At 36.5% G+C, this 14,787-nt stretch overlaps 1 protein-coding gene across 1 annotated transcript; it reads right to left on the reverse strand.

Moving 5' to 3' along the window:
• Window positions 1-1,006: 1,006 nt before the first annotated feature.
• Window positions 1,007-14,765, reverse strand: LOC128228393 (E3 ubiquitin-protein ligase RNF14-like). Its single transcript, XM_052939689.1, has 7 exons — window positions 14,689-14,765; window positions 12,759-12,932; window positions 10,460-10,614; window positions 9,746-10,198; window positions 8,403-8,631; window positions 7,828-8,000; window positions 1,007-7,083 (listed from the first exon to the last, which is right to left on the reverse strand). Exons 2-7 carry the CDS (start codon window positions 12,919-12,921, stop codon window positions 6,880-6,882), a joined length of 1,377 nt encoding a protein of 458 aa, XP_052795649.1. The 5' UTR covers window positions 12,922-12,932; window positions 14,689-14,765; the 3' UTR covers window positions 1,007-6,879.
• Window positions 14,766-14,787: the final 22 nt, after the last annotated feature.

The raw sequence follows: 14,787 nt of genomic DNA on the forward strand, positions 1-14,787 counted from the left end.
GAAAGGCCTTGGCTACTAAGCTATTTAGCTGAGACACAAACACTGACCTTTGAGTGTGACCTTGACCTTTGATATGAGAGGTAGAATTTAATGTGTGACACAATTCCATGGTGCTCTATACTGTAGTTCTTGTAAACAGTTTTAATGAAATCCCGTTTAACAGTTTCTAAATATAGCTGAGACATGAATTGGTAATTAAGCAAGTGTTACCTTGACCTCTGACATAAAAGGATGGATTTTATGTGTGACAATTTATCGTGGTGATATACAAATCTGTGAAGTTTGATTATAATTATTTTTTTACTTATAACAAACTGTTGGCTAAACCACAAACAATAACTATGAAATCAATATCAGGCTCAATTGATCACTTAGCATGACCTTGACCTTTAGAAAAGGGCATAAATGTACACCTCATGCTGCTCTTCAATTCTGTAAAGTATTTTGAAGTTTGTTTAAAAGTGACTAAAGAACGCATGAAGACACAAACTATTACTATCTTAATGAAATTTTATCCAGATTTGATGACCACAACTGGTACCTTGACCTCCAAGGTGAGGGAATGAATGCTATGCATGACACACCTTCCCATGAAATCATTATTTTTTCATCATATGAGAAGAGACAGTGACAAGTTAACAGCTGAGATGCAATGGTAACGGACAGAAAGCCTAACAGACAGATAGTGTGACAACTATAACTATAAAACGATCAGATCGAAAAAAATTGATTGGTGCCATATATGTCGCTTTTTCAAGAGGGTGAATATTATAGTAAAGGTATGGATGAGTTCAAAAATGAGTATAACCTTTGTGACACTTAGTGAGAATGGAACTGGCTGTTAGGTATCATTACACAGTTAACTTATGGGTTTGTAATTTTGTGTATACCTAAAGCGCACTTCCCAAAAGTTTGCTTTATAGATAGTTAGCGACATAACGTTTTCATACCATGTTGTCTAGAACAACATTCAATAACTACCATGCAGTGTAATTGATTTATTTGCAGGATAGTTTTTTAAAGGTAAAGCTCCATCTTCTTGTTCCAATATGGATGAAATAAAGAAAACACTCTAACATGGCACAATATTAACATGTTTTATTGATCTTAGTGTACAATTGTTGGTAAGATTGGCCCAAAGCATATCAGAAACTTTAAGAAATAAAAGAAATATTCCTGCTATTTTTTATATCTTTTAAAGTGACAGTATTTGACAATTGGAGACATCACATTTGATTAACAAGAGATGTTTGTCAAACATTATGCCCCCCTGAGCGCCATGTTGTCAGGATTATATGGACAATTGAATGAAATATGCATGGACCGAAATGACAGCTGATTTGTTGCTGTTTTAAGATTATGACCATTAAAGTGTGAGGATAAAGTGTGTTATGACCGTCATGACCTTTGACTCTATGAACTCAAAATCCAGAGTCATTAGCTGGTCACCAGAAACCTAAATGTCAAGTTTGAGGGCCATGGGTGCAGGCATTGTCAAGTTATCAAAAGACAAGTTTTTTTCGTTCAAGGTCACTGTGACCTTGACCTTTGACCCGATGACCCCTTGAATCATAAGGGGTCATCTACAAGTCAGATGCAACTCCAAGTCAAGTTTGGAGGCCATGGGTTCAGGCATTGTTGAGTTATCACTCGGACAACCTTTTACCATTCAAGATCACTGTGACCTTGACCTTTGGCTCTATGAATCCTAAAATCAATAATGGTGATCTACTGGTCAGGCTTAACATCCATGTCAAGTTTAATGATCATAGGTTCAGGCATTGTCGAGATATCATTGGGGGAAGATTTGTTAACTTTTTTGCATTAAAGGTTACTGTGACATTGACCTTGGCCTGATGACCCCCAAAGTCGATAGGGGTCATCTACTTGGCAGGCCCAACCTTCATGTCAAGTTTAATGACCATAGGTCCAAGAATTGTCGAGTTTGCTTTCAAGGTCACTGTGACCTTGACCTTTGACCCCTAAAATCAATAGGGGTCATCTACTGGTCAGGCCCAACCTTCAAGTCAAGTTTGAGGGCCATGTGTGCAGGCATTGTTGAGTTATCACTTGGACAACCTTTTATCATTCAAGGTCACTGTGACCTTGACCTTTGGCCCAATGACCCCTTAAATCAATAGGGACCATCTTCTGGCCAGGCCCAACCTCCAAGTCAAGTTTGACGGCCATGGGTGCAGGCATTGTCGAGTTATCACTCGGACAACCTTTTACCATTCCAGGTCACTGTGACCTTGACCTTTGGCCAGATGACCCCCAAAAACCATAGGGGTCATCTCCTGGTCAGGCCAATTCTCCAAGTCAAGTTTGAGGGCCATGGGTGCAGGCATTGTTGAGTTATCAATCGGACAACCTTTTACCATTCAAGGTCACTGTGACCTTGACCTTTGGCCCAATGACCCCCCCAAAACAATAGGGGTCATCTACTGGTCAGGCCCAACCTACAAGTCAAGTTTGAGGGCCATGGGTGCAGGCATTGTTGAGTTATCACTCGAACAACCTTTTACCATTCAAGGTCACTGTGACCTTGACCTTTGGCCTGATGACCCCCAAAAACAATAGGGGTCACCCAACTACTGGTCAGGCCCAACCTCCATGTCAAGTTTGAGGGCCATGGGTGCAGGCATTGTCACGTTATCACTCGGACAACCTTTTACCATTCAAGGTCACTGTGACCTTGACCTTTGGCCTGATGACCCCCAAAAACAATAGGGGTCATCTACTGGTCAGGCCCAACCTCCAATGTCAAGTTTGAGGGCCATGGGTGCAGGCATTGTTGAGTTATCACTCGGACAAGCTTTAAAATTATTTTACCATTAAAGGTCACTGTGACCTTGACCTTTGACCCGATGACCCCCAAAATCAATAGGGGTCATCTACTGGTCAGGCCCAACCTTCATGTGAAGTTTGATGACCATACGTCCAGGAATTGTTGAGTTATCACTCGGACAAGCTTTGGTCTACTGACGGACCGACCGACCGACCGACCGACATACCGACATGCCTGTGCAAAGCAATATACCCCTCTTCTTCGAAGGGGGGCATAATAACAAAAAGAAAATGTTATTTTCAATTTTCTTTATAATACATAACAAAATTGTTTGTAAAATCGCATATTTTTGATATAATATATAAAAGGAAATAAATAGAAAATTAACAACCTTATTTATCTAAACTCAATAACTAAAACCAATAACAATTAGTTATTGCAGAGTCTTTTAAAACACATTTACATTTACCGAGACAACACTATGAAAACTTGAAGACCCCTTAACAGTCAATTCATGAACTTATTCATTATACATGTAATACAATACTCTTGCATTAAAGGGAGGGTTTTAAATACACAAAAGAAAAAAAATGAATCACTTTTTAATTTTTAGTCTTGATTTTTCATAAAAAAATCATGGTTATTGAATGGTGAAAACAGGATCTGCAGGCGGTCGTACGGGCAGGCGTTAACAATTCTGCGGTAAAGTTTGTATTCCATGTCATAAAGTCAATAGTTGTAATCAAATTGTTATGAAATTTTGACAAAATAATTGCCTTCATATTGTCTTGAATATGTGTGAATATGGGTCACGTCAGGTAAAAAAACTATGTCACTAGTTACATACTTATATGTATCACACAAAATTTAATGATCTTCATGAAATTTGATTACTGGTAGGTTATTTCTATGAATGATACTCTGATAGGTATAAATATGGCACTTCTTGGTTTTAAAAAAAACAAGGTCACTAGCTCAAATCTTGGGTTTGCAAAATTGCATCATCAAATAGAACATCCAGCTTTAATGCGGTTGCCGCACTGGCGTCTTGATTTATTTTTTCTTCAAACTGCATGTACAGAAGCTTGTTATTTTATGTTACAGAAAACAGAAATACCATTCCCTTATAAATCTTTTTTAATATTTTATTTACCATACATGTGAAGTGCTTTTTAAATCTCTGGTATATTAAAAAAATAATAACCATTGCCAATTTGTGATAAATAAATTGGAACAAGGTCTAGTATTTGAAATGAACAATGACTGGAATTAGTTACCCAGATTATTGTGAAAATTGCTTTGGTTTACATTGCATACATAGACTAACATACACGGTTAAGTTTATAAATAAGGGGAAAAAATACATGACATAGTTTCAAATTATAAATTGGCATATACTTGTGACAAGTTGAGGATGAGATGAGCCAATGATTAGATAGAACCAACAGTGTTTTGATATAAAAAAACACAAACACAAATATGCATAAATTAAAATAAACATTGGAAAACAAAGAACAGTTCTTTCCTGAGAACTAAATGCTGTTGCCTTACTCTCACTCTAAAAATCCAAACTGACTTAAATTAGAAACAGTATAAAGTCCTGTATCTAATGCAGCATTTGTATACCATGTGATATATAACATTATAAATGCAACGTCGCACATTTTGCTTCAAATGAAGAATATGAACAAAGGTAACTTTACTATTTTTTCACCATTTTAAATGGAACATAGTGCAGTCTATGCCGCTTTCAGAGCCCTGCCTCTGGTCTTTTACGGGAATTTGATTCAGAGTTTAGTTTCTTAAAACACTTGACAAACCTTTTCACAAAACCACCGCCTGATTGAGCACTGTCAAAACATTATTTGGGAAACAGGTTTGTCACTGATAATAAAATGAAGACGGGGCACTTTAAGCAGCATAGACATAATTGATCACATGGTATACCGTACACACTGTGACACACTGTAATGTCAAGGTTATAAGAAATATCACATTTATTTGAGATTATTAAAAGTAGACTTATCACAGGAGCGATGAATACATCCACACACCCTGTATCTCCGAATACAACTTTGTAACAGATTGATCGTTATTTAAGTATAAAAAACAAGCACAAGGGAAAAAAATCAAAAAAGATAGTCAACAATAATTATTGTTAACAGTCCTGGGGTGGTATCATAAAACATCTTAAATGATTTCTAAACTTAAGTAAATTTCTTGAAGTTTTCATAGTTAAATTAAAATACATTAATTATGCTATTTCTATATGAAAGTGTGCATTTTGAATTTAGTCAATCACAATAACATTCTCAAGATAAAATATCATATGACTAATGAGATACTTAAATAAGGAAACTGATATAAGTAAGGAAATGACCTAATGTGCTTCATGACTACCAGCCCTGCTTTAGTACTCTGCACGCCTATAACCTCTACTAGGAATAAAGACAATACAACAGAAGCTAAAAAAGAATTTAACTAACAAGCTCATCCAGAGCATTAACAGTATGGTGTAGAAATATGACATTGCCAAGGGCAATAACTCAGTAAGTTGCCATGGTCAGTGGAAACTATGTATTCCACTAAGTCAAATGAGTGGCATGAATGTAGTAACATAGTTTATACTAGACTACACTATAGTAGGTACTTTTATTTGTTTAAATATTGACTAGATTAAAGTTGAAGGAAGACAATTAATCTCTCAATGTCTGTTGTTTTTCTCTGACAATAAGGTGGCATTCATAATGCAGTGATTTTTTATTTTTACTTAAATACATTGTGTACTATCAATTACAGGCTAAACAATTGATAAAATAATAACAGCGGAGGTGTTTGTCTGACAGGTTGGCAAAAGTCTGTCGGGATGAACAGTATGGTCCCAGACTGCATCAGTAATGACTACAGTCATGAGAGAATTCTACGCAGCGTGTTTTAATTCCTATTAGGGACTGGGACTGGTTAATCTAGCCCATTTCAAGTATGCATGATCTATCATTTGGCATTTTCTGAGTACTTAGAAGTGTTGTCTAGACAGACAGAGAGACAGCCAGCCATAGTGACTCCTATAAACCCCTGATAAAACATTTAGTTGCAATCAAAACATCATTTTGCAGGGGTTTAGTTATTCTATTTACAATTGTTATTAATCTATTTTTAACAATAAATACATCTTCCTTCACCAATAACTGCATACACAATGTCAAAGCCATCACATGATGTGATAAGGGGAATGATAGCATAGTTAACATGATGAACTATCAGAAAGGCATGTTAAAAATCAAGAGGGATAACTATGCAAATGTGGGCAGTGAAAAAGGCCATCTCTGGACCGAGCCAGAGGAGGATAAATTCCCATCAAACTCCTGATTGAACTTGCAGAGAGTTGTCATACACGAACATAAGAAGGGGATGAGCATTTCCACACATGAGGTCTGTAAAATTTTGGAAAATTCTTGGAAATTGTTTCTCATTTTCTTGGTATTATTATAAGTTAATTTCATGATTCCAAAAGTAACAACGCTTGAAATATTTCTTTATCTATGAATTTTGAAGAATTTTGTATTTACTGGCTCACCTCAGATCAAACATTTGAAATGTACACGCAACATTTTTTTTTTTTTAATTGCATGTTGGATTTTACGCTTATCTTTAAATATTATTGGCTGGGTAATCAAGATCTCCCCAGATAGGCGTTTTAAATTGTAGAAGCAGCATTTGATTTTCTTAGAGGAGTATCGGGAGTACTCATCTGTGCATCATGGAAATTAAAAATTATTAATTTAAGTTATCATTCTTAAAGGGTCAAGTCATGGAAATTTTCTCTCCTTGAGATTTTTTGGGGGACAGCAAATTTACTTCACTTCCTGTGGAATAAAGTGGCCAGTGTATAAGTTTGAAGATTCTACACAAAGTTGTTCAAAACGTAGAATATAATGCCAGATAAAATAATGGCTTATAATGTTTGCCTTGCTTCACAGGTGACACAAACATGTGGACAGACAGGCGGACAGAGTGATAACAATAGGGCGCCCACAAAGTTTCTTGTGGGGCCTTAATAACCTGTGTGTCTTAAAAACATAAGTATCTCACTACAACCACCCCCACCCATCATCATCGTTGTCATCATCAAAGTCTCCATCAATGTCAATGCCCTCAAAAAGCCGGTTCAAGCACTTGGATCCTGCAGTGCTGTAGTGGAGATATGGATTGGAGCGTGAAAGGGAATCATTACACAGCCAGCAGAAGTACGCCCGGCACTTCATACATGTCATCTTGTTACAGCCATCAATTTTCTGTTGGGAATAACAAGTTTATGATATATAGTCTTGATATATAGTCTCAGTCATCAGAAAATCACTTAACTAACATTTATAAACCAACAAAATGAGTCGTCCACCTTGCAACCAAGAGGTGGTGGGTTTCGATCCCCATCAGGTCTGTTAAAGTGAACACTTGTACAAGTTTCTACCAAGGCAACAGACTCAAGCGTGATTCTATTAGCTGGCAGCTTTGGTCGCAATCAAGGTAAAAGAAATAATGATTATGCTGAGTTTTTAAGGTCATAAGATTTGCTGAAAATAGTAGGATTTTAGTCAGGATTTTCATTTAAAATGACATGGTGCTGCAGAAGAGGGACAGGGTGATGAGGGAGAGTTAGGGCATATTATTGAACTTGAACGTTATGAATTTGACAGATAATGGTAGAATTGTGTTTCTTTGAAATAATACTAGGCGTCAATTGCCCAATATGTAAAGTGTGAATGATGATATGTTTTAATCAAAACGAAAGATATATTTCATTATCTTAAGTATCTTATTTCATGTAGGCAGAAAGGTGCACATGCTGATCTCCATGAAGGCAGTGAGGTGAAACCAAAAGAGCACAGGGTGCAGTACCCTTTCATAGATCCCTACCTAAAGCCCTAGTACTGAGTATAATGGGAATATTCTGAACAATTTCTCTATTTTCCTGGAAACCAACAGCAGAGTTGGCATTCACATAAAACAAAATCTGGTTAACCAACGCCTGTGCATACCTGGATGTGTGCCCCACAACTTGGGCACTGTTTGGAGTGTTCGTTGAGCCACTCATTAGTAAAGCTCTCCTCCAATGCCTGTTGAATGGTCACCTTGCCATAGCGCTTCTCCAGCAACTTCTTTGTTGCTTTATCAGCCGACAGGTACTCCTCACGCAGCTTCAGAAGCCCATCTATAGAACAGAGTTATCAGTTATGGATATGCATGACATTATTATGACTACCCGGTTAACTTGTATTTCTCTGTACTTTGAGAGATAATTTTTCAGTTCGCTTTCACTCACTGATTTTTCTCCAACCAAGTGCTTTTACATTTCATAGTGATCCGGTAGAGAACATATACAATTTTGTTGATAATAACTTTTTTTGTCTCCATTGTGGACATTTTATTTGAGGTAAATTTGAAAAAAAAGTAAAACTAAATTTGTGTCAATTTGGAGAAGCCAGGGTCAAACCTGGAACTAGTAAGGCTGTAGGTGAACACTCATAGGAATACTATTTTATCCTGTGAAGTTACATCACTCAGAACAATAACAATAGAAGGATCAACATTCAGACCCTATTTTAAAACCAACCTGCTTTCAATTTGCATGGCGAAATCCCATGGTAGACTAGTCGACAGAGGGTACAGAACACAAGATGGCAGGCTGAACAGGATGCGAGTGTAGTCTCCCTGTCCATGAGCACAGGGGCCTGGCAAACCGGGCGGGGACAGAACGTAACATCAGACATTGTGTCAAGGCTTGTCTGAAGGAGCAGCTGGTCGTACCTGAGAAACAGGTCAGGATGTACCAGCTTCTTGACCTAAAAGTATAATACCGAGGTTAGAAGAAACTAGAACTGTAAGCCATAGGCTAACGAATACCCCCCACCCCTCCATGTCTAGGTTGTTTGCCCTGGAGTTAGGCCGGACAAAGCTAATTTTGCCTACAAGGGGAGATAACTCCAGTCAGGGTCATGTGACCTGTACCAAATTCACAGAGGCGAAAGTTTACAACATGGCCATTAATTTCTGAAAGTTTGATAAAGATTTGTTGAATAATAACAAAGATGAATCCCGGACAGGGCTTATTTTGCCTACTTTAACACATCAAGGGGAGATAACTCCAGTCAGGGTCATGTGACCTGTACCAAATTCACAGAGGCGAAAGTTTACAACATGGCCATTAATTTCTGAAAGTTTGATAAAGATTTGTTGAATAATAACAAAGATGAATCCCGGACAGGGCTTATTTTGCCTACTTTAACACATCAAGGGGAGATAACTCTGGTCAGGGTCATGTGACCCGTATTAATTTCACAGAGGCGCAAGTTTACATCATGGCCATTAATATCTGAAAGTTTGAAAAAGATTTGTTCAATAACGACAAAGATGAATCCCGGACAAAAAAAAACCGGACGGACAGACGGACGGACAGACAGACAGACAGACAGACAGACAGACAGACAGACAGACAGACAGACAGACGGACGGACGGACGGACAACCCGATTCCAGTATACCCCCCCAAACTTTGTTTTGGGGGGTATAATTACAATGTACAGCTAAATAAAGTGTTGATATGAATACTGCTATGCGTTTCTTGCACATCAAACAGAAGTTAAAAGTGAATTCGCCGAAAAATTCCCATTGACATCCCCCATTTTAGAGGAGTCTGCAGGCATGCTCGACTTGGATTTTTAGATCTTGACCAAATATGTATGATAGATATTATCAATCTTTACATGCTAAGACCAGTTTAGTGTGGGAGTTTTCACACCTGAAAATTCTGATAATAAATCAAACATTTATCACAAATAGTATGATATATATAGTATTAAATAAAGAAACATAATATTCATTTCTTTTATACAATCACAAACTGTTACCCTTCAAACATGCACATATAATAATTTATTAAAGTTTTGCTTGATCTTACTTGCGTTGGGTGAGCTTGTGATTCACATTTGTCATTAGGGCACTCCAAAGCTTTCACATTGCCGTCTTGAATCTGCACACTAAAGTAGTCTCTCATACAGTCATTGCAGTACACATGATCACAATCGTAAAACATTATACAGTGAGCTCCGCCCTTTTCTGAGAAGCACACATTACATGTAAAGCTAGATTTTTCAAACTGGTTTAGTCTTTCTTGTTTATTGTATTCAATTATCACAGGTAGAAGTTGGTCTTGAGACGCGATTTCTTGGATAGCTCTAGGGTCAAGCTTAGACTCAGGTTTTGGTTTAAGCACGTGAGCGAGTTCGAGAGGTGATGTAAGTCCGAGGAAATCAAACAGCTCGTCTTGGAGGAATGTGTTCCATTGGAACAGGATCACACAGCCTTGGTTCTCCCACCAGAGAGAGTCCAGCTTCTCACATAATTTGGAAAGCTACAAAGTAACAAACAATTAAGATGTAATGGTTTTTAGAATAAAACAAATATTATTTACCAGTATCATTAACCTTATTTTATACATCTACAAGATTTAAAGGTACTAGGCATGAGATGATACAATTGCAAGAAACAATTTTAACAAAAATATTATATTGAAAAACTAGAATTAGTTATGATTGGAAAAATCTGCATAAGCAATCTAGTACTGTTACCTACACCAACACAAATGCCCAGTCACACACCTAGGATAATATACCTGTTCTCTGTTAAGCCATTTACAGGAGAGAGTGAACTCAGGTGGGCTGCTAGATGGATAGTTGGCTGGCAAGAGAAAGTTGAGCTGCACTGGGGGTAGGTACTTGATGTGGTGAGTTTCTGTCTCCATCTTTCCAGCAGGGTCCTTGTCACTGCCTGCATAATAAACACTGTATTAGGGTTTGAGCCAGGTTTTAAAAAGGACAGGGTTCGCAAAAGAGAGACAGGGTAGTTAAGGAGAAAAGGGCACATTGCACTGGACTGTAAAACTTGAACATCATGAATTCGAAAGAAAAGGTTAGAGATTGTGTTTAATTGAAGTGTTATTCGACTTCAATTGCCAAATATATATGTACATTTTGATATGTATTTATAATCTATTAAAAGTTTTAATCAAAACAAAAGAAGGCATAAGGGTGCCCATGCTGGTCTCCACAAGGGCAGATGTATGCTACCAAAAAGGTAAAAGGTGTAGTACCCTTCCATAACTCTTTAGCTTAAACCCTACTGTTCAAGTACCTTCAGAGGACAAATTAATACGGGCTTTATTTCCTTGAATTCAAATAAAAAAGACAAGCAGCAAAGGCCAAACATTTATACTGTCTACTAATCTTATGTCTAATATTTACAGATTAACATACTTTATTTAAATAACAAGAGCTGTCACAGAGACCGCGCGCTTGACTATTCTGCCGCTTTTCAGTGTAAGGATTGAAAAGTTTTGGTGAAACATGCATGGATCACTGTTAGATTAAATTTCAATGCAATACATGATGTGCTGAGATATTAACATAAACATGGACAATTTTAACCAGAATTTTTAAGTCTTAATAATAAAAGGCCATTATTTTCAAAATACAGTTATCTAACTTGGTCGCATAATAAAGGGGCAAAAATTATATAATATAAAAGATAGAGTTATCTTACTTGATTAAAGAAGGTAAAATGGTTGGGAGCCTGTGTTTAAAGTTTCAATGCAATACATCAAATAGTTGCTGAGGTATTGACTTAAAAGTGGTTACATGCAAAACCTTAACCAGAATTTCTATGTCAAATAAAAAAGGGGCCATTATTTGAATTTAATGCAAACTAGCGTTATCTTACTTGGTTAATTAAGAAGGTTGGATGGTTGAGTGCCAGTGTATAAATTCTCAATGCAATACCTCAAGTAGTTGCTAAGATATGAACCTATGTGTGCTTACACACAAAACCTTAACCAGAATTTCTAAGTCGAATAATAAAGGGCAATTATTTGCATTAAATGCAAACTAGAGTTATCGAACTTGGTTAGTTAAGTAGGTTGGATGGTTGAGTACCATTGTATCAAGTCTCAATGCAATTCCTCAAGTAGTTGCCGAGATATTCACCTATGTGTGCTTGCACGCAAAACCTTAACCAGAATAATAAAGGGCAATTTATACTTGCATTAAATGCAAACAAGAGTTATCTAACTTGGTTAATTAAGTAGGTTGGATGGTTGAGTACCATTGTATCAAGTCTCAATGCAATACCTCAAGTAGTTGCTGAGATTTTAACCTATGTGTGCTTGCACGCAAAACCTTAACCAGAATTTCTAAGTCGAATAATAAAGGCCTATTATTTGCATTAAATGCAAACTAGAGTTATCTTACTTGGTTAATTAAGTAGTTTGGATGGTCGAGTACCATTGTATCAAGTCTCAATGCAATACCTCAAGTAGTTGCTGAGATATTAACCTATGTGTGCTTGCATGCAAAACCTTAACCAAGGTGTGACACCAACACCGACGCCAACGCCGACACTTGGGTGAGTAGTATAACCCTCCATATTCTTCGAATAGTCGAGCTAAAAATGACATTATAAAATCAATCTTTTTGTTTCTTTTCATAAATCATAAACAAATAACAACTACAGCTCTAACAGAATGTGATTTATACCCCTGCACGCCCTAGGGTTGAAATGCCAAAAAAATCTTACTTTGTGTCACCTAACACAACCTATAATCAGAAAGGCTTATACAGCGAAACATACTAAGTTCAGAAGGTTGCTGTGACCTTGACTTGAAGGTAGGGATACGCCATCATCATACGGGTCTTGTGCAAGACATGTCCTCATATTATGCTGAACTTTTTTGCCAAATAATTATAAAATCTGACAATGAATGAGAAAGATATAGAATAGACAAAAACATGTTGGACCGATCAACAGACGGAAGCACCAATGCCCACAATTCCTATATAGCCCCCAATTCACTTTGCCAAGCGGGTATAATGATCTTGAAGAATATTAATCAGCAACAAATAATGAAATTTTATTTTCACCTTTCCTTTTTCTCACAACCTTGACACAGAAGTCATCTGGCAGTACAGGTAAAGCCAACAGTTCCCCTCCATTGAGCTCCCCTTCTTTATGAACCTTAAGAATATTTTCGTAGATGCTGGACAAAGCAAGAAGTTCATCTTCCTGCTCCTCTTGATCTGTCATTTCAAAATGCACTACAACAGAACATGTAAAATCTTTGACTTTTTATACTAATTCTAACTGTGAAAATAATACCCAAATTAGAAATGCAATTTAGTACGATAACATGAACAGGAATGATGATCTCATAATACTTTTACGGTAATTTGTACTGCTTTATACTAGCAGAATTTGTTAAACTATCTTAATGTCACTTGCTGGGACTAATAGTACTTGGGATTTAATGTATATAAGTACAACTTCTGAGATAAAGGTAGTTCCTTTAATATTTAGACTTTCTCTACTGTCTCAAGATATGCAGTTTTCATGCTCTGACATTCGTTTTATTTGATGAAACAAGCAAGATTTGTTGAAAACACAGATTCTGATGGTGATAAGGAATTGTATACCTAGGGTGTTATGGAGTTTGAGTCTTAAAATATCCATTTTGTTGATGGAAATGTATTAAAGTTACATTTTCTGAAACTTTATTATATCCCGAGAAGAATATACCCAGTATCTTGTTAAGAGACAAATGGTTAAAAAATATGTTAGTTATAAGCTTTTATAAATAAAAACACCATTGTCCATACAAGGGTCTTAAAGCTGCACTCTCACAGATATACTGGTTGACGGTACATTTCCGAACAGGGCACAAATCCCGAACACCGGTTAAAACACGCATTTGTTTACCATGATCGATTATTCGATGTTCTAGATCAATGCAGAGGCTTGCCTTGGTCACACTTGCGAAGTTTCATCTTGTTTTGTTAAATATTTTTCTAAAAAAATGCCATTCAATGTTTATACCTTAAAGATCAAAATGTAGCACATGAGGGGAATGACGTCAGACGGCGCACACAAATCTTTAGGTTTTGCAGTTATGTTGACCTACATTCAAGGTATTTATAAATAGAAATCACGCTTAACATTTGAATTGCATGTTTTGAAAAACATTGGAAACAATAAATAACTTTGCAGCCAAGTGTTTATTTAATATAGCATACTTATTAATTATAATTGTATGACCATGTATTTTCGCTTTGCAAGTGTTCGGTATTTGTTGCTTCCATAGCATAAATTTAAGGGTGATTTACTGTCCATAAAATGAACGATTTTCGACATAAAATTGATAATATCATGAATCTTTGACAGATGTTGTCACATTAACCAAAGATGTTTCATACGCAATTTTACCATATTACAACAAAATCTCTCCAAGATAATTATGAAAAACCTCAAAAAGTGTTCGGATTTGTGACCTTAGCCAGTACCGTTTTTAACTTTTTACAACTTTTTTATTTTCTGTGTTGGAAAGAGCAAATTTTTGCGTAAATATCTGCAAACCAATGATAGAGGATTGCTGACAAAAAAATAGATCCTAGATTTTCATATTTTCGTTTGGTCCTGAAGATTTTTTTTTACTGATTTTTTTTTATGGAGGGGGTGTGGCCATAGGGTGGGTCATGTCGGCACAACCAGCTGGGATCTAGACTATTTCCTGGAACGGCTTTAACTTTTTTTAAATGTCTGATGTTTTACTATAGATAAAATTCCAAGTTTGGCACTTTAACTCAAACATTACATTAATTTCGTAAGGTAAAGCATTAATACTAAACTGGATTAACTATCCGAATCAATACTATCCGGATTCATAATTACAATGTACCTTATCGAACTAAAGAATAATGCGGTGGTATAATTATGGTTTTGTGGTTGTGTTTTCATTATTGATCATTTACAAAACAAATAATATTTGAAGGAGAAAAGCCAAGACATGAAGAAAAATACCAGACAGTTGCGTAATTGTTCTTGTATTCGTCAGGAGCAGTCAACAAAAATTAGTTCTACAGTAAACACGGTTTCTACGTAGTGTTGGGCTAAATTGGT

Source organism: Mya arenaria, chromosome 3, assembly GCF_026914265.1.
Source record: "Mya arenaria isolate MELC-2E11 chromosome 3, ASM2691426v1".
Classification (NCBI taxonomy): Eukaryota; Metazoa; Mollusca; class Bivalvia; order Myida; family Myidae; genus Mya; species Mya arenaria.

Coding starts and splice junctions, on each gene's coding strand:
- LOC128228393 (XM_052939689.1), bottom strand. CDS start 12,921: ATGACAGATCAAGAGGAGCAGGAAGATGAACTTCTTGCTTTGTCCAGC. Junction 10,199..10,459: donor AATGGCTTAACAGAGAACAG/GTATATTATCCT, acceptor GTTACTTTGTAG/CTTTCCAAATTATGTGAGAA. Junction 7,084..7,827: donor GTTGTGGGGCACACATCCAG/GTATGCACAGGC, acceptor TATTCCCAACAG/AAAATTGATGGCTGTAACAA.